Below are 26,406 nucleotides of genomic sequence, written 5' to 3' on the forward strand. Positions count from 1 at the left end.
AGGAGAAGAATCAGACTAGATAAGCTAGAGAGAAGATGGCTTACCTCACTGCATATGATGACCAGGAGGCAGTGCCCCAACACACACACACACACACACACACACACACACACACACACACACACGTCCTCACTGAGCTTGTCTGTTGTGGGGAGAACAGATTGCCATCTCACTAGAGAATATATGTTTCAAATACACATATATACATTTTAAGGTTCTTGCAGGCAAGAGATGATTTTTATAAAAATGTTTTATCTTCCTGTACTATCTCAAATATAGAGAAACTTACTTCATGTGGAAAAGTTGCTCTTAAGAGTATAGTTTCTTACAAGAGCCATAGCTATACTTGTGGTCCTAGGTAAGAAAATTATTTCTGACACAATTCAAAGTCTTTTCTATATGATTGAAGCAACAAGTGAATTGGTTAAACAGGAATTATATGAGGGTCTGGGGGGTTATTTATGATGCTGAGAAGGGAACCCAGAATCATTCACATCTTAACCAATGCCCAACTGCCCCTCATTTTTTTTCTAAAGTCTCAAACTGGGGTTGGTTTCTGAGCATCTTCAGCTCGTGGCCATGATTTGAGGCCACAGTTCCTGTCCACACTTAAGTAAGCTTAGTAGCTACACCACAATGACAAGCCAAGTGTAAAGCTAGTGTTTCCTGTGTCCCCACTTCTACCCTTTAGCTTTTGTTCTACCCTCTCCACACCCTGGTTGTGGAAACAGCTATGTGTGTTGTTTAGAGATGTCTTTACTTTGCACATTTAATTTTTCTTGTGTATATTGACTGCATGAAACACATCCATTGGCCAAAGGGACCTTAAATATGTTGACTACTTGTCACTTTGGATGTTGTGTCTAGGTAAGAACAAAGCCCACTGAGATGACATTTGTCTCCTGCTTCTCTACTAGTATACACTGCGCTGTGACATGCGGCGGTCCCTGTTGGCCAAGGACCTGACCAAGACCTGTGAATTCATCGTTCACTCTGCTGTAAGCCTCATCTTGGGGCCCTGTGTTCTCTTGTGAGGTGTGGGATAGCACCTGTTCACAAGTCCATAAGTGGGGTCTGGCAGGAAACATGAACATCTGCTGAGCCCAGAAGCATGAGCACCATCTTTACAGAGCAGTGGGCTTAAGAGGCTGTGCCTCACTCTAGGGAATCCCCACTTCACAACAGCAGTAAGCACACGGTTCCATCTCTGCAAAGGCGATACCCATCTTGGCCCTCACAGTTGCTGCGGCAAACACACCATAGAGAAATTGCTCTCATCCTTGGTTGGCACTCAATGCCCCATGTGAACATATGAGATGCTCAGGCCTGTGTCTGTCTGATCTGCATACTTCTTACCTTTCCAGGCCAGCCTGGGTAGTTAGTCCCATGCCACCACTGCTGCAGCCAGTGGGGTTCATAGGAACTCCTCCATAGCCTACATGCTCACACCAGATCAACACCTTTCCCTCGGAGTAACATGGTGACAGATACATCCCAGTGCACTCAGGCCTTACTGGGTGCAGTCTCATGGAGGCCAGTCTGTCTCTACATCCTGCTGTTCCCTCCATCCAAGTCCTGCGTCTAAGGAGTTCCAGGGCTGAGTTAGCGTGAAGGACCATGGAAGAGCCCCCACCTTGGCTGGAGAGCTGCCTCAGGAACATGTTCTGAGGCCTTCAGGGGCTGATAAAGCCTGTTCCATAACCTCTCAGGGAGCTCTGAGGAGCAGGGCAGGGGTATAACGCCCATGTTAGCCTACAAGCAGTTCCAACCAGTTCCGACCAGTTCCGACCAGCTACTCAGTATGTCATTACCATCAGTGCTGGGCAGAGGCCACCAGACCCCAGCACTGCACTCAGCACCAAGCCCTTCTCCTTGGTTTTCCCGGGCTGCCGAGCATTTGGGAGGGAAAAGCTGTTCCACCCATGGCCTTTACCCTGCTCACTATGATTTTACCTCCATTTCAGCCTCAGAAGGGGAAGTTGACCCCAAGTCCTGTTGACTTCACGATCACCCCAGAAACGTTGCAGAATGTCAAAGAGGTACTGTATCTCAGTGACACTTGTGTGCTGTGGCTTTCCTGATGATTTGAGCCAGTGACCAGCTACTGCCTAGTTCTTCAGTTGAGAATTGTCATGTACAGTGGTTTCCAATGGTGTTTGTATCCAAGAGCTGTTTTCAAATTGATTTCATGTTGAGCTCACTAATTACTTAGAAAAAAAAGAGTACTTTTCAAAAGTCCCTCACATGCTTCTAATCTTTTCATGCAATGATTATATCTTGCCACATTGCTCAGACCTGCTCCAGCCATCACCTCTGACTGCAGGTGTGCACCTCCGCCCCACTGCTGCTGCCCCCGTGCCTGCTTCTTATTTCCCTTAGTAGTCATGGTTGACACTGGGCCTGGTCTCTCGCTGGCATCCCATTCAGACCCAGAACTGTTCATGGCAGTGAACAGCAAGGATGTAAGCATCAGGCGACACCAGCCGAACCAAGGATGCTTGAGTATCTGTAACAGGCAGTGCGTTACTTTGGCCCAGCCCACCACTGTAGCCAGCCTGCTTGGGTTAGGACTCTGCTCCACTACCAGAGAACTTCTCCAGTTTTTGTTTTTTAGTAAATGAGTCTGTGTCAGAGCGAGCAATATTGTTTTGTCTACAGCTTTCTCCTAGATAGAGCCTGGATTCTTTACTCAGTGCTGCATTTTGCTCATTCTTATAAGTGGGTTGAAGGCAAGTCTGGGAGCTTTGGAGCACTGCAGTCATAGCCGATTTCATTCTGTCATAGGAGTCTTTTCAGAAGGCTCTGGAAGGAAGTAGCCATTGTGTCTTAGGGCCAGACAGATTCTCTCCCTTGTGAAGCGTTTTCTCCAGACCTTGTATCCCTCCAAGTTGTCTTCTGCAGACACAGCTTCCTTACCTGTGCCGCACATGTCCCTCCTGACAGGGACATAGCCCGTGTGTGGGGCAGAGTCCTCTTTCCCTTGCTTCTATCTTCTCCAAATATTGGTTCTTCGTGTATACTTGACAATCTTTGGTGTAGATTTATTAATAAAACTATCCTCTACCAGCCTTTTTGACAGTCTCATGTATTCCAGATGGGCCTTCAGTTATTTAGTTGAAGGTAACTTTGAACTTCTGGTCTTCCTGCCTCCACTTCTTGAGTGGTAAGAGGGCACATGTGTGCTACCATGCCTGGTTGATGTGGTGCTAGAAACTGAAGCCAGAACTCCACGGTGCCGTTACTCTTGTTTCTCATATTGACTACTTGCAGAAGTGATAACATTTTAGATACACTGTTGACAGTTTTTAATGTGGTTACCAGAAATTTTTAAATTCTACACATACGCAAGTACAAATTCCAAATGATTTTAAAGTTGAGGCTTATGTTGTTTCTTCTGGATAGTGAAACATAATAGAAATAAAGACTCCTGAAATGACTGTATAACTATTTTCCTTCAGTGCTAGGGCCAGTTCCCCTCAGCCAACTTCCTGTCTACAGAGAAACAGTCCCAAAGCTTTTCATCAGGAATTGAGAAAAACTGCTTTCAGTATCCTTGAAATGAAAATCATTGGCTTCTCAAACTTGCCTAATTGGGAACACTTTAAAAACTGACTACCTTTTCCTATTTTCTTAACATTTTTTCTTTTGTGACCTGGGGTTGAGGGGCTGGCTGTCCTTAAACACCCTTCTCAACTCCAAGGCTTGTACATTTTATGTCTTGTTGCCTGAAAGAGCTTTTTCAGTCCATGTAAGCAGGGAGTTGATTCTGAGTGAGCTGGCCATGTCTGTCTGTCTCTTCTGTGTGCAGAGGGTGGCTCATGAGTCAGTCTGGAGTCCACTGCACGATGAAATGGCCATTATTCCTGCTTGTTTTGGAAAGCAGTTTCCATGGTTTATGGAACAAAATTGCTCAGCTTGGTTTTTAGTTCTTATTTGCACCAGTGCAACTGGAATAAGTGACGGCCTCCTTTCTTTCTGTTCTGATGTCTTTGTCTCTGTTCTCTGTAGAGGGCTTCACTTCCCAAATTCCTCATTAGAGGACATCTGAACTCCACTAACTGTGCTATCACGCAGCCCCTGACCGGAGAGCTGGTGGTGGAGCACTCGGATGCTGCTATCCGGAGCATCGAGCTTCAGTTGGTCCGGGTGGAGACCTGTGGTAAGACTGCTAGCGGATCTGGGTGTCTATACGTGCACTGTCGACTACTAAGACATCCCTTCCTGGTCTCGTAACCTGGTAGAGGACATCACATCGTAACAGAGCAGTTGTACCAGAGACCTTATTATTGTAACAGCTGTTCTGATGGCCCCTGTGGCCTGCTCACCCCAAAATGCCCACTTGTAGACAATCACTAAAATACTAATTAGGTCCCAGCATCTCAAGTCTTGGGAGCATTGTAAAACCAGTGTGGTGATGTTTGAGGACATGCGGAGTAGAAGAGAAGGTAACTCCCAGTCCTGAAGAAGAAACTGGAGAAGTGGGTGAATGTGTTGGTGCTGATGGACACAGTATTGAACAGTCTCTTGCCCTTGCTTTGGTGTCATGGTGTTCCGACCCCATGATGTGTCCTCTTTCTCCAGGGTGTGCAGAAGGCTATGCACGAGATGCCACAGAGATTCAAAATATTCAAATTGCTGATGGGGACATTTGTAGGAACCTTTCCATCCCCCTACACATGGTCTTCCCAAGACTGTTCACCTGTCCAACACTGGAGACCACCAACTTCAAAGTGGGTAAGCAGTCCAGGCGTAGCCTGTGTCGTCTGGGAAGGGTGTGGGCCTCAGGGAAGAAGTACCTTGCACACAGGGCTGTATTCCTCACAGCCCACAGCATTCAGCTTCTTGATGACTCAAAAATTAAAAAAAAAGTAAGACGTTGTGCGTGCAGGCAGTAGAGGCCGCTGCAAGGCCCTATCCCAAGTCAGCCGTGAGCCAAGCAAAAATACCACGAATCTATAGGCAAAGCTTTGACAATTGTAAAATAAGTAGCATTCAACTAAATGTCTAACAGGAAACAACCTAAGGAAGACAGGCTTCTCGTGAGTCATACGTCAGGACTTGAGTTCATTGTGGTGGAAAAGCCATGACTATAGGAGGTCGCTCACTCACATCTGGATAGACCAGGTGTCAGAGAAATGCTGTCATTGGTTTGCCGTCTTGATTTTTCTGTTTCTTCCCCATGGATGGTGCCACCCATGTTCAAGGTAGGCTTTCCCTCCTCAGTTAAACATCTCTAGAAATTCCCCTGAAGATATACCCAGAGGTGTGTCTCTTACAAGATTCCAAATCTGGTTAAGGTGAAAATAAGATTAGCCACAGTCTCTGACAGCAAAACACCACGTGGTTTTACAGTAGCATTTGTTTCAACTTAAAATTTCCCATGATCTTAACAAGCTTAATAGTGATTATCTTTTTTTTTTTTTTTTAAGATTTATTTATTTTTATTTTATGTACATGAGCACACTGTAGCTGTCCTCAGACACACCAGAAAAGGGCATCAGATCTCATGGTCATGATGGTTGTGAGCCACCATGTGGTTGCTGGGAACTGAACTCAGGACCTGTGGAAGAGCAGCCAGTGCTCTTAACCTCTGAGCCATCTCTCCAGCCCAATCTTAACAAGTTTAACACTGGTTTAAAGAACAGAGTTTCTCTGAGACTCAGACTCGCAGCCCTTCTACAGACATATAGCATAGAACAAACATTCCCATTCAGAAAGGGGAGCAACAACAGGGCCAGAGCAAAGGAAAATGGAATCAACGCGATACTAAAGCTCGCAGGTCAGACTCTCCTGTTTTGTCACTATGTCCAGCATCTGGGCTGCGTGAGCTTTGGGTGGTCCCAGCTGTCCAGTTCTAGTACATGCAGCAAACGTAATGGCTCTCAGTGACCAGCTCTCTTGCCTGCTGCTCTCCTTGGCAGAAGTCTCACTTGCAGCCCCAGCATCTGGAGCTTTCCAATTCCAACCCTGGATATAACTGTGCAGCTTCACACAGTGCCTCTGCAGAGAGCCTGCCATGCCATGCACTGCCTGGCCTCAGAGGGCTTCCGAATCACCATAGCCCCAGCTCGCTCTACCACAGATCCGGGAGCCTCTATGTGCCTTGGTGCCTGAAGCTGGACAAATGCTTCTCCGAGTGTATGGGTCTATGTGTGCCCTAAAGCCCTAGTCAGAGCTGTTTCTGAAGTATGGTGCCAGGCACCTCTTTGCCCATACTGGCAAAAATAAGGGGGCGCTCATTTTTGTTTAGGATGTTTTCTTCTTCACATACATCCCGTGTTTTGATCTTTACCCATAAAAGCTAAAAAGGGGAAAAAAACAATAAAAAGAGAGAAGAAAATCTTGTCTACAAAAATGTAAAAACAATGTTTCAACAAATGTCTCCTTAGCTGATTTCCATGAACAACAATTGAATTAACTGTGTGCTGTTTTCCTTTGTTAAATAACAAACCCACCAAGGTCTTCTTTTGTTGCCTAGACCAGACCGGAACTGACCATGTAGCTCAGGCCCTGTAGGCTCATTGCCTTCCTCCTGCCTCAGCATCTCAGGTGCTGGAATTACAGGTGTGAGCAGCTCAGCCTGGCTTGAACCATATGCTGTGTCTAAGGAATGTGTCTCACTTGGAGACTGCCAGCTGTACACAGTTCAGACCTAGTACTCCATTGAAGACAAGGCAGAAATACAGTAAAGGCTCAACTGTTTGAAAGGACTTTAGAATTCTCTCTCTCTGCCTGTCTCCCTGTGCCCTCTCATTTTATGAGACGGGGTTTTCTCTTCACAGCTCTGGCTGTCCTGGAAGACTGTGGAGCAGGCTGGTCTTCAACTCAGAGCCTTCTGAGAGCTGGGGTTAAAGGTGGTGCCGGCATCACCTGGTTCTAGAATTCTTGTGAGAAAATGAAAGATACTGTTGAGTAGTTGTGTGGTACTCCTTTGCCCTAGCTGACAAGACAGAGCTAGTTAGAGAAGTTAATAGTGTAGTCATCAGTACGGGGCCTCAGTGGTCCTACAGAAAGTGCAGGGAGACACTGCCTGGGACAGAAGTCCAGAATCCCACGTAGCACTTGAACACTGACTCACTGTTAGACTGGTTTCCAGTGCTCAGTGGGAGTGCGCATCTCTTTCTTCCCTGCAGAGTTTGAGGTGAATGTGGTAGTCCTTCTTCATGGTGACCACCTCATCACTGAGAACTTCCCCCTGAAGCTCTGTCGGACATAGTCCAGCTGCAGGAAGGGGACAGCCAGAGTGGCCGCACGGACATTGACTCAGTCACCTGCTCACAGGCACCATGTCAGCAGCTTACATCTTCGTGATGCCTTCTCATCGCCTCAGAGCTTGTCCCTGCAGGTGCCCTGCCTCAGCCCTTACATTTGGAGATCCACAGGATCCCAGGCAACACTCCCGATGGCTCCAGATGTGCCTGTTTCTTCTCAGGTTCGTTACAGTGTGTCCGCCTTTAAGATTTGCTGCCTAGTGAGACTGTGGAGGCAGAAGGGAGCCTCTCCATCTGGCCCAGACTCCTGGCAGCAGAGTCAGCAGCCAGCTCGCTCTTTGATGAGTCTGTGATCCCGTCCAGGAGTGACAGCGACTTCATCTGGAAAAACAGAGCTGTTCCCGTCTTGACATCTTGATAATGTTTCACTAGAACTTGTGGATTTTAGGGAAAGGAATAGAGAAGAGCAGGTAGTTACTGTTGTCATAGATGGACTGGCAGAGGCGGTTGTCCTGCAGTGTTTGCAGTGTGGCTGGTACACACTCAATGTGCACATTCCCAGAAGGTACTGAAAGGCAAGGTGCCGCACACACTGCGCACTGGCTGCTGGTTAGTAGTGGGTTCTAAGCGACAGGACACCACGCTGAATGACAGTGGCTGTGGCCTGTCTCTCACCTCCTGGGGCACATGCGCTTTGAGGCTGGGATTTTGGCCTGAAGCCTGTTTTCCTTTAGCCTTGCACTACACTGTGTAGAGCGGGTGTTCCTCCCAGTCCTGCTGTTGTCCTGTTGTCACAGTCATTGAACACACTGCACCAGCTGGCCTGCCTTGACAGGTTCTTCGGGGCAGGCCTAAGGGCGGGCCTAAGCAAAGCAGGCCCTGACCGACAGCCTGCTTGGCTCTCCCACTGTTCTTAGGGGAACTGGGATACTGCTCCTGGGGCCTTGTGGAGAAACTGAGAAGACTTAGCTGAGTCACCTGACAGTGGTTTGCCAGCGAGTGTATTTTTGCTTCCTCATACCTATCCTTGATACAACCAATGATCTAGTACCCAAAAATGTGGGCCATACTTTCTGGTGAGTCTGTAAGGAAAACTCATCTTTGACTATATAATATTTTTAATGAATAAAGAAAGCTAAACAAATTTTAAAAATGGTTTGGACAGCATATTGTTACATAACTTCTTCAGTAAACATTTAGAACCGTGATGAGTGCCTCTCAGTAATTATTGCCTGAAGTGCCGTCGGCTGCCCTGCTATGTGGATGATGGCATCCAGCCCTCAGCAGTCCAGCCCCAGGCCTCACGCTGGCCTCTCTTTCCTTTTCTTGACCTGAGTTGCCACCATGTTAATAAGCAAACCTGACATGTTTGGCTGACTTGGACAGCAGCCCACTGGCTGGACGTAAGGGTGTGCAGGGTTCAGGGTTGCCAGATCTTCCAGTTACCAAGAGTCCTTCTAGGGATGAAGTGACTGTCTACATGAATAGAGAGCCCAAGCCTAAGCACACATGGGTTCTGACTTCCTTCAGGTACCTCCGGAACACCAGTGCGCTTTAGTTGTAGCAGCCTTCTGACAGCAGTTTAGCATTCCTGCTTCACAGCTATGCAGGAAGCAGTGACTTGCTCAAGCTACAGCTTGTGTTGAGCCCAGTATTACCCCAGCTAAGAATTACAGTATGTAGTCACTGCTACAGTGAATGTCGCTCTCTTCATGGGAACGTTATGAGTACATCGTGAATGGGAAACACTGAAGCCACTTTATGTAATTCCCAGTTGGTTTTTATCCAAGACAATGACAATCTGTGTCATAGTAAAATCTATCATCGCAGTTCATCTCCTTTGGAATTGTGAGTAAAGATGAAAATGACCCAGCAGAACAGTCCTCTGTGTAACACCTTCGAAAGCAGGGCCTTCAGTCCGAGTGTTCTGTGGTCCAGTTGCCTGTCAGAGCTAACCACGGTAGTGAGACAGAGTATCTTCTGGGCCAGTGTCCCTCCGCCTACCCGAGCAGCTGCGGTGCTCACTGAGAAACAGAGGCCACTGTGTGGAAGCAAAGCTGTTGATGACGGTCACACAGATACAGTAAGGTGACAGCACCGTTCTACACAGAAGGAGGAGGACCTGGAGCTGGGGACGGCTCCTGGTGCTGTCACCTCCATCAACAGACTTCTAATGGTTTTCATCCCAAACCCAGTTAGTCCCAATGCCAGACAATCCAGTTTGGTGAAGTACACACACTTTGATTAGCATATCTTTAACAAAAGACAAAGTAAGAAGGCCAAATATTTAACTGTAAAAGAGAACTTGATATATAAGACAAACCTAATAACACTGACATGGGACTGGCAAGAAAAGAGCTCAGGAAAGCACCTGCTGCCAGGTCTGATAACCTGAGGTGGATCCCCAGGACCCGAGTGGTATTGGGAGACAACTCCTGTGGTCCAGCCCCTGCATACTCTCTGACCTGTGCATGTGCACCATGGCTCATATGCAACCTCCCCATGTGCACACATATGCACAAATACAATTTAAAATGTTTTAAAATTATAATGTGTACTGTCTGGTAATAAGTTCACGAGCCTCCATCGAATGCAGAGGGACTGTCGGAGAGGCAGACTACCTGAATAAAGCAGTAGCTGGCCAGGATGACCTACCTCAAATTGTATTTAGGCTTGTCTCTTATTTTCAACTGTTAACTCTATACTGGCAAATAGCCAAGTGCTGGCAGGAATTCGGCAGTGTGATTCTATGACCATCACCAGGCTTTCTGTATGTAAATACCCATCCTTCCTCACCTGCTGAAAGGCAGCCTAAGACGTGTCAGGTGTGTCCTCACTGCTGACGGATTGTAATAAAGACCTAACAGCCAATAGCTCGGACAGGCAGGCGAAAGTGGGACTTGGGGGCAGAGAGAGTGATGGGGGAGGGAGAGTAGATTAGGGAGATTCGGAAGTAGACAACGCAGATGGGAAAGATGGACCAGACTGAAGCTAGAGCAGAGAGGTATAGAGCTAGCCACATGGCAGGCTGGAGGCCAGAATAGCTGGGTTAAGTTTAAAAGTTAAACAAAAGGACCCGAAAACATGTTGGAGAAAGGAAGGTCTGCTCCGAGAGCTGCCCAGAACATGGGTGTCCGTTCCTCCCCCACTGTGGGCAGTAGTAAGTACAAAATGAACCAGACCTTAAGTTAATGCCAAAATCTTTGAAAAACGCTGCAAGAGGGGCTGGAAAGATGGCCAGAGTTAGGAGCACTTGTTGCTCTTTGGCCTGGATTGGGGTCTCAGAGCGGACATGGTAGCTCATGACCATTCACAATCCCAGTTCCAGGGGAACTGTGCTTCCTTTGGCCTCTGTGGGTACTATATGCACGTGGTACACTTACATCCACAGCAGACCAGACACCTACACATAGAACAGAGCCAGGAGTCCTCCTTGATTTCCTCCCTGATAGTAGACTGTGACCTGGGAGTCATTTGTTGACATGCGCCCTTTTCTTCCCAAGTTGCTTTAGGTTGTGGTGTGCTGCAGGGATAGAGACCTTCACTGAGACAACAGGTAACGTGGGCCGTCTCTAGAATATACAAAAAAACTTACAACATTAAACTAATAATCCTACTCAAAATGACAAACGAGCAGTCCTCAAATGATGAAGTGCTAATACATGTGTGAATATGTTCAGCGTCCCCAGCCATCGGGAATGTGAGTTGAAGCTAACGAGACTCTGTCCCCAGCTTCTCACTGCCTAGGATGGCGGAGAGGGACACTTAATGCTGACGGCGATACAAACCACTGCTACCGCTGTGGGAATCAGCATGAATGTCCTTAAAACTACAAACAGAACCCTCAGTGGATCCAACCAGACTGCTTCTGAATATTCCAGAAGGAACCTGAGTCAGCACACTGCAAACGCCTGCACACCCGTGTCTGCTGCAGTCTAGTTCTACACCCAGTGTCAGCTTCTGAACAGATGAATAGAGATTATGCAGCATGCTCACAGTGGGTCCTCACCCACCATAAAGGAGAAAGTCGGGAAATCCACATTAATGCACTCCATAAGCAGGAAAAGGCTCCACAAGAGGCTTGTCTGTTTGGAAAGCAGGAGAGAAGTGGGCGGCCGGGAACTTCTCCGAGGCTTTCTGCCGGCCGGCCTCTGCATGGAGCCAGTGTCATTTTGCTCGCAGCTCCCTTCTCCACCCTGGCTTTGCTGGTGGCACTGTCTGAAGTGCTGTAGCTTCTCAAAGCCTGAAGTATCTGAACCGTCTCACTAGTAACTGGCCAGGGACCCTGAGACCCACAGGTTACTCCGATGTGCCTGGCTGGAGGACATGGCCTTTGCGAGAACTCAGGGGTGCGTCAGTACTGTGACAGTACTTGACAGAGGAAAAGGCCACGGGAAAGGTCTGCTTTGGCTCAGTTTCAGGAAGTGTTTCACGGTGGAAAGACATGGCATCTGAAACAGCTTAGTCTGCTGCAGCACGGGCTTCAGCTTGGCACGTAGGAAAGAGGAGCGCACAGGAGCATGGCTGCTCACAGCCATCAGATGCGCACCCTCACTGGCCTACGTCCACCTGCTAGGCTCCAAGTCTAGAACTATATAAGGTCCCCAGAAAGTGGGGGCAGGGGCAGCTATTCAAGCACATGGGACTCTGGACATTTTGCACTTAAACTATAATAGACAGTGAGGACAGTGTGTGCCAACCAGCCCTGCAACCTCACAGGCACAGAGCAGCACTTCAGGGCAACAGATTACCCATAGCTACTGCAGGGCAGGCACAGAACAGAAAGTCAACAAATATCTGTGGGGCAAGCAAAATGAGAAGAAGGCATGAAAAGACCCAGCAGGGTCCGGCCCGCAGTTAGTACGACTGGATGCACCCCGTTCTGGAAACCCCAGGGCGACTGTGGGCCTGCGGTCAGTGCAGATGATGCACACTGCTCTGAAAAGAAGATGGGTCACAACCTAAGTTAGCTTGACCACACTTCATCACAGATCACACTATGACAAAGGCCTCACTCCAGGACAAACAGTAAAGCTCAGCAAACCCTCATCCACAAGAAGAACCTTGAAGGCTTGCTGTGTGAACTCAGGCGTCTGGCCAGCATGCTGGGTCATAGTGACTGTTACACATCTCCACCAAGAGAAGCAGCATAATCACCCGGGCACTCCTGGCCATGGGGTGGGGCCTGTGCTGGGAAGATGGTCGCATTCTCCCTGGCCTTTCATCTAGGGTAAGATACACCATCGGGACAGAAACACCCAGATGGACATTTGTCGAAGTATGGAAGTAGATCTCATTTTGTCACGGGGAAACGGAACACACAGAGCATTTTCCTGCAAGTCCACTGCATGGCTTCACTGCAAGTGTATAAAGCTCTGTGATCAGACTACCGGCTGTTATGCTCAACCTGAAGAGAGTTAGAGGGAAATTCTCAATATGGGGAACTCAGAAAAAACACGGTAGACTTGAGCAGACCAAGATCAAACACTGAGTACCAAGGTGCAGGACCAAAAAGAGCTGACATTTCAAAGTAGCTATTTTAGTCAGAACTAGTTCTCTTACCTAGCGACAGGTGCATGCTGGGAAGACTATGGTCAGTTGTCTGGGCTCCTCTCCTTTCTTCCCACTGTGGCTTTCATCTGAAATGTGACAAGAGCCACGTAGTTCTCCACTCCTGTGGCTGCTGCTCTGCTTGCTGTGGAGACACACTCACAGCTGGGGGCCAGAGCCCCTTCCTCTTCTATGTGCTCACCAACAGCTCTGCCCTGTTGCCAGCAGAATGCCCAGTGTTCTTGTTTATAGCTACAGGTTAGTGTGGCACTATCCATCGAACCTCTCTCCCCTCGGTGTTGGATGTTAGTGATCTCACTCTGATTTTAATCACATTCAAGTGCACCTCTGTGTGCTAGACTACAGGTGCCTTGAATAGGCCGGACACAGGACACATCAGGTCTCTGGCGTCACAGGCTCCTGTGAGCCACAGACATGGCGCTCCTCTGGGTGCTGAGCCATCTCTCATCTCCTCCCTGGGTCTCTTCCCATTAAAGCCCGTGTTTGTACGATTCACCTTGTGGGGTTGCCCAGAAGCACCAGATGATAGGCTCCCCCACACCCAGCTCAGGATTTTGTCTTGGCCAGTGCTGTGTGTAAAGACTCAACAGCAAAAACAGTTTCTATTGCTCCAGGCGTTTCCTTGGGATTAGAGACTATTTAGGATCAGTGTGGTGACACAGACAAGAGACAGCATTTTATCTGTTTCATCTGAAACCTGGGCTTCTGTTTTTCTTACTCCTTCTTTCTGTCTGTTAACTCACTTATGTAGTGCAGGCTGGCCTTGAACCCCCGATTCAGCTTCAGTTGTTTATCTTGTAAGTAGGAACTGGTCTGTAAGTTATTCCTGATGATCTATCTGTAACCCAGAAGTATCCCAGCAGAACTGGGACACTCATGGCCTGGCCTTGTCACTCTATTCTGGCGCAGTTCCTTCCAGTCTTATTAGTGCAGAGCAGAAACTCTGAGAGAAGGCTACAAGAACAGCAGGCAGGAGAGAGCCAGCCCATTTCTCCTGCCCTCCCTGATTTCTGGCTCTCAGCCCTCAGGAAAGGTCCTCGATGATTCTACTCTCAGGGCTTGTGCCCAGTCTGGTGACCATTGCACTGCTTCGGTTAATGGTGGCAGAAACTTAGGAGAGAAACCGCGGACCCTGGACTTCAATACCTGCAGTCATTTCCCCTGCCCCAGCCCTCCATCTGCTCCACAGTGGCCCTGTCAGAGCAGCAACTCTGAGCAGCTCAATGACCTGTATCCACGTTGGTCACACTGACCTGACACGAGGAAGCCTTCTGAGGTAGAAAATGCCTCCTTTTAAAGCCTGGCATGAGGAAAAGCTTTAGGATACGGGCAGAAATCCACAGATCTAAAGTTGCTTGACCCCTTGAGATGAAACTAACAGCAGGACGCACAGCAAGGACGGCCCTGAGCCTTTGACTAAGGGTGTCAGTGTGGCTCACTCACTGCGCACATGTAAGAAAACTTGTAGGAGCCAAGTTAGGTCAGGGGGGCACAGCTTGCCTGCCGCCTTCAGACGCCAGCTGAGGTGAGGTTTCATAGTTCGCCCTTCCCTGCCGTGTGGGCATCTATACTTGTTCTAAGCACACTAACTTAGTCACACTGAAATTAAAAACCAAAAACTCGGGCATGCAAAGGGGCAGGGAATATGACATATTATGGGGGAGGGCATTCTGGGGGAGGGGTTGTGGGGGAGGGCATTCTGGGGGAGGGGTTGTGGGGGAGGGCATTATGGGGGAGGGTGGTAATAAAAACTGACCAGAAAGAACACAGAGGACAGAACTAGACATGGATACTAAAACACTGGTCATGACTGCATTCTATATGTTAAGAACAGAACATGATGTGTCAGTGCAGGACACTGGGGCTTGGGAAGGACAACCTGAGGTCTACTCCTTAGGTCGGGACTTATACATGCAAGACAGAAAATGCACTCAGTGGGCTCACAGCAGATTGTTTAAGAGAAAGAAAACAGAGCTTAAAATGTAGCAATACGGGCCGGTGAGAGCTCAATCCTCGGGACCCTTTTAGTGGGAAGAGAGATCAGATCCCCAGCAAGTTGTCCTCTGAGCTTCACACACACTCTATGACACAGATGACCACCCCAAGAAATGTAATGCTTAAAAAAAAATCAGCAACGGAAGCAGAGAAACTGAACTATGAACAGATATTGAGGCGTAAGATAACAAGTGTCTGACACCATAACGGTGCCATGGGTGATGGAAGGAAAGACGAGGATCTGCACAAACAGTCTGAATACTTTGAGACTTCCAGGGAGCAGACACTCTGTGAGGCAGAAAGGTGCACCAGGCATGGCTCAGAACCCCAACAGAGAAAACTGTAAACAGCAGCCGGGAAAAGAGCATGCCTGGTCTGAGGAAAGTCTAAGAACAAGAGAATGCAGCGTGAGCGAGCGTAGATCCCAGTGGCAGGCAAGCCCTTATATTTAGAGCACACTGAGGAAAAGGAAAGGTGGCAATCTGAACTTCCAAACCTACCACAGAACGGCGAGACAGTTGTTCAGGTATTCAGGAGCTGGAAGGAGCTAGCACCCAGGAGACCCTAGTGAGGAGAGACGTTGAAGGGTGTTGTTCAAACAGAATGACATCAGGAAGAGGCCAGGGAACTCTGCCAAGGAGGGAGCACTGCAAACTGTGTAGAGGAAAGCCAAGCAGCTGTGTGAGCCGCTCAGTCTTCCATTATGACACCATTGGCTCTCAGAGGAGTGCAGATCAAACCTGCCGTTAAATACAACTTGACATCCCTCTACATGGACAGAAAGTTAGACAGTACTGTGCGCTGGTAAGGATGGAGAGAAACTGGAAGCGCATGTACTCCAGGTAGGAACATAAAATGGTGCAGCCACTTTGGAGAGTAGCCGGGAGCTGGACAAAAGTTAGACGGGGATGGCGCTGCTCTTAGGCATCTGCTACAGAGAAACAGGAAAACCTTCAACAGCAGTACTATTCACAACAAGCAAGCAAACAGGAGCAGACCAAATGTCCAGGAACTAGAGAATGCACATATAAAAAGCGGCCTGTTCACACAATGGGTATTAGTTGGTAGGGAAAGAAAATGAATTACCAGTACATGGTATAAATGTATGAGGGTCAATAGCATTATGCTAAGAGAAAATAGTCCCAAAGATCCCAACTGCAGCGTCTCTGTCCACAATAGACAAATGTAGAGATACCAAGTCGACTGGAGGCTACCAAGCACCTGCTGAGGTGGGACGGTGGGATGACAATTACCGGAGTAAAGCATTCATAAACACAGTTCATGGAAGCAAAAGTAACTACAACATGTTACATGACTTGTTGCCTAGGTATGAGTAAAATGTATGAAAAAGTAACATAGAAGGGGGTGGAAGGAAAGGGAAGCACATCCCTGTGAGGGTGCTATGCTGTAGAGGGAGCACCTGTGAGGGAGCTATGCTGAAGAGGGAGGGAGCACCTGTGAGGGAGCTATGCTGAAGAGGGAGGGAGCACCTGTGAGGGTGCTGTGCTGTAGAGGGAGGGAGCACCTGTGAGGGTGCTATGCTGAAGAGGGAGGGAGCACCTGTGAGGGAGCTATGCTGAAGAGGGAGGGAGCACCTGTGAGGGTGCTATGCTGAAGAGGGAGGGAGCACCTGTGAGGGAGCTATGCTGAAGAGGGAGGGAGCACCTGTGAGGGTGCTATGCTGAAGAGGGAGGGAGCACCTGTGAGGGTGCTATGCTGTAGAGGGAGGGAGCACCTGTGAGGGTGCTATGCTGAAGAGGGAGGGAGCACCTGTGAGGGTGCTATGCTGAAGAGGGAGGGAGCACCTGTGAGGGTGCTATGCTGAAGAGGGAGGGAGCACCTGTGAGGGTGCTGTGCTGAAGAGGGAGGGAGCACCTGTGAGGGTGCTATGCTGTAGAGGGAGGGAGCACCTGTGAGGGTGCTATGCTGAAGAGGGAGGGAGCACCTGTGAGGGTGCTATGCTGAAGAGGGAGGGAGCACCTGTGAGGGTGCTGTGCTGAAGAGGGAGGGAGCACCTGTGAGGGTGCTATGCTGAAGAGGGAGGGAGCACCTGTGAGGGAGCTATGCTGAAGAGGGAGGGAGCACCTGTGAGGGTGCTATGCTGAAGAGGGAGGGAGCACCTGTGAGGGAGCTATGCTGAAGAGGGAGGGAGCACCTGTGAGGGAGCTATGCTGAAGAGGGAGGGAGCACCTGTGAGGGTGCTATGCTGAAGAGGGAGGGAGCACCTGTGAGGGAGCTATGCTGAAGAGGGAGGGAGCACCTGTGAGGGTGCTATGCTGAAGAGGGAGGGAGCACCTGTGAGGGTGCTGTGCTGAAGAGGGAGGGAGCACCTGTGAGGGTGCTATGCTGTAGAGGGAGGGAGCACCTGTGAGGGTGCTATGCTGAAGAGGGAGGGAGCACCTGTGAGGGTGCTATGCTGAAGAGGGAGGGAGCACCTGTGAGGGTGCTGTGCTGAAGAGGGAGGGAGCACCTGTGAGGGTGCTGTGCTGTAGAGGGAGGTGCTCTGTAAGAGCAACACATGCTTTTAACTGTGGTGCCAGCTCTGCAACCCTCTGTAGTCTTTTGACATATAGGATCACACCGTGTACAGAAACAGGCAATTCTTCCTCTCCTATTGTGTACCCTTCACGTCTTTTTCTTGCCTTATTGCTCTGGCTCAGAACTCAAGCATGATATTGAATATAGATGAATTTCCAGTCTTGTTTTTGAGTTTTCAGTTTTCTCCATTCCATATGTACAAGTCTGTCATATACAGCCTTTTTAGGATGAAGTATGAGTCTTCTTCCCAAGTCCTTTGGGGTTGTTGTGATGGGATGTTGAACTTTGTTAAATTATCCTGGATTTCCTTTCAGTGCTCACAGGATGACCGTGTGACTGCCCCAGTTATGCTTATTCGCTGTTTGACCCACACTTGCAGCAGGGACTGAGATAAGCGTGGCCATGTATGACACAGTCCATGTGCTGAACTAGGTCCGTGAATACTTCACTGAGAACTGTCACCACAGTGTCACCAGAAAACCACTCTACGCTGCCTTATCGTCTTATCATGTTTGATGTCAGGTGGCAAAGTTTGACAGAATGAGTGTCACTCCTGTTCGTTCCCAAACCAGAAGGGGGAGGCAAGAACTGACGCCACAAAATTGTCCTCTGATCTCTATCCACGCCATAGCACACGTGTGTCACACATGTGTCACACCCTCTAATAAAATAACTTTAAAATCCTTCAAACAAGAAAGCAACTCAAAAAACTCAAAATTCTTTCTTAAGACTTCAAAATACTTTGAACTGCATAGGTGGCTCAGAAGATAAATGTATGTTTTTTGTTTTTTTTAAGATTTATTTATTTATGTATGTGAGCACACTGCAGCTGTCCTCAGACACACCAGAAGAGGGCATCAGATCTCATGACAGATGGTTGTGAGCCACCATGTGGTAGCTGGGAATTGAACTCAGGACCTCTGGAAGAGGCCATCTCTGCAGCCAGATAAATGTGTTTTTAAAAGTACCTGTCACACAAACCCAATGACCTAAGTTTAACTGTCAGATCCAATAGTAGAAATAGAGAACCAACTCCTGCAAAGCTCCAACCCAACCTTACATATTATACACACACACACACACACACACACACACACACACACACACCTGTAAAAAAAAACAAAACAAAAAAAACAAAAAACAAAAAAGACTGGTGCAGCACTGGCACCAAAGCCAAGGAGTAACCAACTACTTTATAATTGAATTTAAATACCGCTCCAGAAAAGGAAATCCAGACCCAGCACCATTATTGGGATCAAGAACCTGTGATTAGATAATGCTATAGGCTAGGAGAGAATCTACCACTATTAATTTATAAAATGAATGGTACTGAACCAACTAATAACTTACTTATAATGATTGATCAGTACATTACCTGACTAACCATCCACACGGTCACTCCAGAGAGACCGAGAGATGGCAGGCTGCTCAGTCCTGAATGTGACATCTATTGTCACACCCTCATCTGCAGCATAGAGACCACTTTGGATAACCAGGTACGGTGGATGACCATGTTTTCTAGTCATAACATGGGTGCTGTTCGTGTACTCACAGTGGTTGTGACAATATGCACAGAACTCAAGCCAGACCAAATTCAAGAGTGTAAGGGACGTGGGCATGAAGTCCCACCCTACCTGAGGACCTACTGGTGACTGATAGGCGCTGGAAGAGGGTGAGTCCTTTTATTTTTAAAGGGTGTGGCCCCAGATATGTAGCCTGAATGCCAGTGGATGAGCACATTGCAAATGGAGTTGATGGCTTTTACTATTAGAACACACAGTCTCAGGGGGAGGGAAGAGGTGTGCATCTGGGAGAAGCTAGGAGAGAAGGAAGACGATCAATATATTATATGGAATTTCTAGGGAACATAAAGGAGCCACCGAGTTCTCTCAGTGGGTAAAGGCACTTACTACCAGGCCTAGTGATGACTTAGATTCTTAGGACCCACACAGTGGAAGGAGAGAACCAACTACCACCGGTTGCCTCTGATCACCACATGTGCACCATGGTATGTACATGTGAGCTCACTCTTGCGTGTTTACTTGCAGCATACCCCACATACAACAAATATAAAAAAACCCCAAAGTACTGTGAAAACACGTCACAGAGTTGGAGAAAAAATGCATAATGCACACCCACCAAATAGTTGTATCTAGAATGCAGAAAGAACTATTATAACTGAAAATTTACAACCTGGTTTTTAAGATGAGTCAAAGATTTAATTAATCAAATAATTCAACAAAGATGTATTGACTGTATATGAGCTCAAAAACAAATGATCGGTGTTCTTAGTCTTAGGGAAGTGGAAAGGAAAGTCCTGATAACATAGTATCGCACAACCACTAGAGTTCAGCAGAGGGACCATGTGCTGATATCACGAGGCTCTTTGTTGGGAGCTCAGCTGCATAAGTGCTGGTATGTGCTGGAATCTCTGGAATATGCACTCTAGCAACACAGGGTTATAAACCAGGGAAGAAAAGAACACACAGGTGATGAAGGTATAGGCCTGATCTAGATCAGCAATAAAGGCAACTTTGCTTTGGAGGCTGGAAGGAGCCCCTGGTAACAAGCTAGAGGCACACATGGAAATACAAGGTGCAAAGAAAGAGAGAGGAGGCAGCCAAGGATTCCGGGAAAACCCAAACCAACCTGAGAACAGACAGCAGGATGGATTAGGAAGCTGTAGCTCCCTAAACATGCTGACACTCTTATATAGGTCAGACGCCATGGAAGCTGTGTGTGGGCCAAACAGCGGTGGACTGCGCTCTGTGTCTTTAGCTGCTGTTCCTTAGGAGAGAAGTTGATTTGGGTTTGGAGGGGAGTGAAAGTCAGCAGATGAATGGCCAGAGCGGTGAGTTAACTCAGTAGGTGCAGAGCGGTGAGTTAACTCAGTAGGGAAGTTATTTAAACATTGAGGTTTGTTTCTGCATCTGTAAAATGGGTATGAAATGGGTACTTGGATGCCAAGATGTTTGTAAATAGTGGGCCTAGTATTCCCAAATAGTTTTAGTTAAAATGATAATGGAAGACAGTGGGCAGACCCTACATTTGTCACAGCGAGAAAAGCCAGAGGAGGACCAGGTTTACTAGATGTAAAGGCCACCAGTTTTGTTATGTGGCTTTTATCCTATGTAGTCTGTGTACTTTGAGCAGCTATGAGCAAGGCCATGTTTTTATCCCCCACCAGTGTAAATGGTGAGGTGGGCCCTGAAGCCCCACACTAAAAGGACAAAGTGGCAGAATCGGGGCTGGCTGCTGAACAGGCACTGGCTGTGTTCAGAAAGAGCAGGTACGTAGGTGAGGGGTTCACAGAACAGACAGCTGGGAGTGCAGGGCAGACCAACTGCCAGCTTAGAGGACAAGGAACTGAAAGAGAGGACTAGAAGCAAGAGTTCAGAGAACTGGTAAGAACAAGAGTGTATCGGGAACAATCTCTGCCTAGCTGTCAGGTCTAGTCCCTTGAGTGTAAGGTTACACGCAGTACTAATATTTAAGGAGAGCTCACCAGCAAGCTGACTGTCCTCTGTGTGCTCTAGCACCTCAGTCCGTCCCTAACAATAGCTCCCACTTGTAAAGAATCCACTAAATAAACTAGCAGGCTTTGCTGTGCTGGCAGCTTCCTTCATGACCCCAAGTCTGCCCATTCTATCACCTCCACTCCCTCCTCCCAGCTGCTATCAAGTGCAGACTCCGCTGGCCTCTGTTCAAAGCTGGAACCCTACCCCACCCTGTCCCCCACCCTCCCTTATCCCCTTCCTGGTTTCATTCTTCTCCGGATGAGCAGGATCATATCATGTGTTTTGCTGTCCTATGTGATGTCAGCCTCTGCTGCTGGAATGCTCAAGTCCTTTCTTCTTGTCTATTCTGTTATAACCAGGGCACTAGAGCGGTGTCTCCTGTGTCATATTTGGTGGTTGAATATGGCAGGTCAATGTTATATAGCCATCATGATGGCCAGGGCCACTAGCTTTGTTCTCAGGGGGTGAGCAAGGGTATTCCAAGGTCCCTGCAAAGCAAAGGAACCAGGACCTGTCTGTCAGATGTACAGTGGGAAGAGGAGCGTGAAGGACACTGTCCCTCAGTGCCTGAAAGACCAGGAAGTAGGGAGGGCTTGGCTTCAGTTTTCTGTCTGGCAGGTTAGAAACTGTGGTAGTTGTGCCTCTGGAAGAAAAAGCAATGTGGCCTCCCCAAGGGATAGAAGAAAGCTGGAGTCCTGCTGGCGCTGGGTGGCAGCCAGAGTCTGGAAGTACAATGCCCATCTGTTCCACGGCCTTCTCTTTTCAGAGGCTGCTGGCTCACTCCACTGGAATGGGGTGGCACTTCAGGACACGAAACTTGGAGCTGGTCGCAGATTTCTTGGAACCGGTGGCAGGAAGATCTAAATTAAGACCTTTCTATCACACCAAATAAATAGAAGCTGAAATAGAGGCTGAAGGTATTCAGTAGAATGCCTTCATACATAATTTTTAAACAGAGGAAGAAGACCTCAGGAAGCAGACTGGGATTTATTCACTAAAGGTATTTGCTCAAAACAATGACACTTTGACACAAAAGCACACCAGGAAACTAGCTTCTCTTCTGGAAGCACCCTGTGCCATAGATGATGGCAGTTTCCACTCTGCTTGGAAGGCCCTTGACAAGGCCCAGGGCCTGGCCCATTACCTGCTCAGGGGACAAAATGAGTTACTCCAGCATGGGGTGAGCATCATGTATTCACATAGAAGCTTCTTGCTTCATGCCAAGATACAGTGGCTCCCTAGGAACTATAGCTCTTTGTGTCCCTAGCTCAGAGACCAGTGGACCCTGTCCTTTTAGGACACTAAGGGTGAGGTTCCAAGCCAGAGGGTGCTGGAAAGAAGTTCATTCAGCAGAAAAATCACCTAAGCAGTGCTAGGAGGCCTTACTATTTTAAATGCCAAAGTCCCATTGAACCAGCTGTGTTTTCTTCATGCAGCCAAGACCCTGAGGTTATCTGGTTATTTCTCCCATTCACTGATGACTCTGTACTCCCAACGTGACTCCTCTGAACATAGAACTCATTGTGTAGGCTGGTTCACAGAACCTCTGAAAACATACTTGTTGACCTTGTTGGTTGGGTCAGACAGAGTGCACTCTAGGGTGCTAGACCTTCACCTTCCCAAAGGTGGATGAGATGGTCCCTAAGCCGGTATCCAGCAAGCTCAGGACAATGTACAGAATCATCCTAGTAAGGTTTGACTTTGTATCAGGATGTGTATGCCTGTGTGTGGAATGGCTGTTCTGCCTTTGTCTCTTCCACTACACAGCTTGTCTTCACTTCTTTAGTGGGAAGTTACTGAGGAGCTCAACCCTGAAGTAAGATCCAACTTTATGGTTTTCCAAGAATCTGCCATCTTGAAGGAAAACATTATCTTAGTGTTCATATTTAGGACTGGTCAGTCTAGAATTAGCATGTCTGTACTGTGACGGGTTAAAGGTTTCCCAGGGTATAGCCAACATTATTTATTATTCTTAATATAGCCAAAAATATTTTTTGACCAGATGTTAACCAGTCTGCCTTGACTGACAGTCCACTTAGTGGGGTTTGTAGAATTTCCATACTTTTGCTATTTTCTCTCTTTAAAGTGGGGAACAGTGAGACCATGCAAGGCAGAGGCCGTGTCAGGAATGAAGAACAACTCTCAGTCTAAGCCAGGGAGTGACCAGCCTTGCGTGGGCCCTTCCAAGGCAGCAGTTATTCTGAACAAGTAAACAGCACTCACACAAACACTTTGGGACAAATAAAGGTGAAATTATCCTGCTACCTAAGGAGTCAGTTCCCCTTTACCAAAGGCTTAGATTTTGGCTACTCCTTCAATGGAAGGAAGAGTTGGTTCTGGCCGTCTCTTATAGTACATCTAGTAGATGCAGACTGCACAGAATGACAGTGCTGTGACATTTTCTTCTGTGCATATACCCTGCTTTTGCTCACACTCTCAGGGGCCGCCTCCTATTACTACTACATGAAAATGTCTAGTCTGGTGATGTACATGCTGGTGTTCAAGTCACTGGAGTAACTGTCCTGGTTTTGATGGATTTCCATTCCTGGCATTCATTGCTTGTCCACAGACGCTGAGGATAGGTGACTGCATGAAGGACAGCACACAGGCCACTGTGAGGAAGAAGGATCCAGGCATGACTGACCATCGGTCCATCCGTCCACTGGCAGTTTATCTAATCAAGTCTGTTATACAGGTATTAAGAAGATAGGAACACTGCCATTTCTTCCATGCAAGGCTCTACAGGAGCTGTCTGCTCCTCGTTCTTAGCAATGCCCCGTCCCAGTGCTGCCTGCCTGCACTTCCTCAGCTTAGCAGTACACACCTCATGATGGGCACCCACCTCTGTTATTCTCTTCTCTGTTCTTGTATCAGCGTCTCCAGAGAGAACTCTGACTGAGAAGTGACTAAACTAGTGCGTCTTGAGCCGTGGTGTGAGATGCCTCCAACAGCCGCTTTCCCTATAGTCCTTCAAGTCACCCTACAAATACATCTTGCGTTGCTAGGGCTCCACTCAAGTTTTATATTAATTATCCATTATTCATAACACAGATTAATCACTTCCAAGAGAAAAGAATTTTAATTTTAAGGCATGGCCACTGCTTGAAGTTGTATTACCTGAATTAAATGTTACTCTTGAATACAACTGTATGAGTAATAGTTTAAATTGTGCTTGCTTCTCACTATGGCTGTCATGGAGATGGGGACTGGCGGAATGCTGATAGGAGAGCAGTATCCCACCGCGAGATTAGGCATTAAGAGTGGAGGACTGCCAGTACCTCAGTCTTCTGCAAGGAGCCCCTTATCTCTTCCTCCAGGTTTTGAGAACTGGAGCAGGAATGCAGTCTGAGCTGGCGGCAGCAGCAGCAGCTCAGGAAGAGGCCACACCCAGAGAGGGTGATGAATCTCAAGTATCAGTTCTGTGACATCAACTCAAAACTGTAACCTGTGACTCTTATATGAAAACAGTTCAAAAAACATGTCTGACAACTTTGCTTTAGGACAGGCCCAATGGGTAACATTAGCCTGTCTATACCTAACAAAACAACAGACTGTGCTTCCATTGTTAGTGCTCAGCATAGCCAAAGGGCCTTAAAAAGGCACTATTGATCAGCTTCAGCAGTCCATGAACACATGCACCCCAGGAACAAAACCTGCAAGAAACTAAGTTATCCTCAGCATGTTTGCATGAGCTCACAAGAAAAAGTTCTTCTTGGGGCCGGAACAGTCATTTCTGCACAAGCATCTATTCACACATTTAAACGTTGGCAAGCTGTATTTAGGCACAAAGGAATGTTTTGATCCAGGCTTTAAAAAAACCCAAGATCCTTGGTAAAGATTCCCTGTTAGATGCAGTTTTCCTGTTCTTCCCAAACAAAGTCAGTTTCTCAGTATCTGACAGAAAAGAACCTGAATTTCTAGGCAGAACGCAATTCTCAATTACCTGGGCAGGAACCACAGCAAACATGTGATGTTTCACAATGTTCTTTATTGACAGTTACTGGACAAGTGTAAGGCATGTTCACAGGCTGACATGAAGCACAGACCACTGTCTCAACAGCTACTCCACTGTACCCGACAGACACTGTAAGCTGCTATGTACTTTAGCAGGTACTGAACTCAATGTTACAGCATGTGCACCACGTTTCAGGGACACCGTGGACAATGTCTCAGAATAAGGAGTAGGCTACAGACTAGTCAGCAAAACACCACATCTTACATAGACACAGGTAGAAGGTGACAGCGTCTCCAGGACAGCAGAGAACACGCTGTAAAACATTTTGTTTCTTTGTGTCTGAGAGAAATGTAATGTAACCAGGGTTCACATGTCTGTATTTGCCACTGCCTACAAGTCACTAAAAAACACCTAGTTTTTGAATAGTTTCTAATACAGTTAGCTTGTTTTCAGGCCACATTACAAGATTGCATGCAAATTACTTTACACAAAAGTCAAACAGAACAATGTTAACACCAACACATCAGGACTGTGGTACATTTCTCTTCCGGAGGAAGAATAAGGAAAGAGGGTGAGAGCGATTGTCCGGTGCTCAGCACTGTGACCTGTGCTCCCTCAGCTGTGCATTTCCATTGGCCGATTCACGAGACTTACATGGTAACCTTAGTGTTAAGTGTCAAGTTGAAACTCCTGTGAACAGACAGCATCTTCCCAGGGTAAAAGATAAGTGATTACCAGAATGTAAATCAACTGGATCGTAAGCACTTTCAGAGTATCCCTGTAGCAATCCCAACAATGCAGGACCATGGTGACACAGCACGCCACACATGGCTGTCGCCTGCCTGACCCTTGGAACAGAATGCATTCAAGATTTCAATTTGCTAGCTTTGTGACGCACAGTGTGAGAGCTTCCATGTTGCTGTCTTTACAGTGGAAACAGGACACTGTTGTTCTTTAACTCATGAAGTGCGTGGTGCAGTAGTGAGGAGTGACTACCTACAGCAACAGGAAGGAGGTTCCCATCTTCTTCTGGGCTGGGTCTGTGACGATGGTGCAACAGGTTACTCTTCAAACTGCAGGTCACTGCTGCCACAGGTGGGGCACGTGTTCTGCCCTTTCAGCCACTGCTTAAAACACTGAAAGCGAGAAAGCAAAGTCAGCAAGTGCCCCTGGGAACACGGGGAGCGGGCCTGGGATCTCTTAGATCACTGGACTCTGGCAGGGATACAGCTCATGTCACCTCCACATCTGGTGTTGCTAATACTTAAAACATCAGTGTCTGCTCAGGGCGGTGCTCCAGAACTGGACCCATGGCCTCACGGAGGCCTTGTCCTCCCTTACACCCAGCCTCAGTCTAAGCTCTTTAAGCTTTCCTGTATTAACTTGTACTGCTTTGTACAAGCTGTCAGTTTTGTGGTCACAAAGTCACTCAATGCTGTTCCTCACCAGCCTGTGTGCCACATTCCATGCTGCTGCTCCTGGCTGGCAGACTGCTGTCACATGCGTAGGCAGGCATAGAAAGCCAGAAGGCCAAGCATGTGGTGCCAGATCCAAAGGAGGCTCTGCAAGCTTTTCAGTTCCTTCTAGTGAGTACTTTATGTTTAACCTGATCTGTCCT

General features: G+C 47.7%; 2 protein-coding genes across 12 annotated transcripts in view; one reads left to right on the top strand and one right to left on the bottom strand.

Moving 5' to 3' along the window:
• VPS26C (VPS26 endosomal protein sorting factor C) overlaps positions 1-8,340 on the top strand; it is a 28,977-nt gene extending 20,637 nt beyond the window's left edge. For 2 of the 4 annotated variants that reach the window (XM_080919148.1, XM_080919151.1), the window contains 5 exons: positions 918-998; positions 1,965-2,039; positions 4,009-4,159; positions 4,582-4,734; positions 7,134-8,340. In XM_080919148.1, the coding sequence (XP_080775274.1) occupies positions 918-998; positions 1,965-2,039; positions 4,009-4,159; positions 4,582-4,734; positions 7,134-7,216 (543 nt within the window). In that variant the 3' untranslated portion in view covers positions 7,217-8,340. The remainder of the gene's footprint in view (positions 1-917; positions 999-1,964; positions 2,040-4,008; positions 4,160-4,581; positions 4,735-7,133) is intronic. The other 2 variants (XM_080919149.1, XM_080919150.1) reach the window with 2 other exon arrangements.
• A 16,498-nt stretch (positions 8,341-24,838) lies between these two features.
• Positions 24,839-26,406, bottom strand: part of TTC3 (tetratricopeptide repeat domain 3) — a gene marked incomplete at its 5' end in the record, with an annotated part of 91,797 nt that continues 90,229 nt past the window's right edge. For all 8 annotated transcript variants that reach the window (XM_080919117.1, XM_080919116.1, XM_080919115.1 and 5 more), the window contains one exon: positions 24,839-25,924. In XM_080919117.1, coding sequence (XP_080775243.1) covers positions 25,850-25,924 — 75 coding nt within the window. In that variant the 3' untranslated portion in view covers positions 24,839-25,849. The remainder of the gene's footprint in view (positions 25,925-26,406) is intronic.

The sequence above is a fragment of the Micromys minutus genome, assembly GCF_963924665.1.
Source record: "Micromys minutus genome assembly, chromosome: 7".
Taxonomy (NCBI): Eukaryota; Metazoa; Chordata; class Mammalia; order Rodentia; family Muridae; genus Micromys; species Micromys minutus.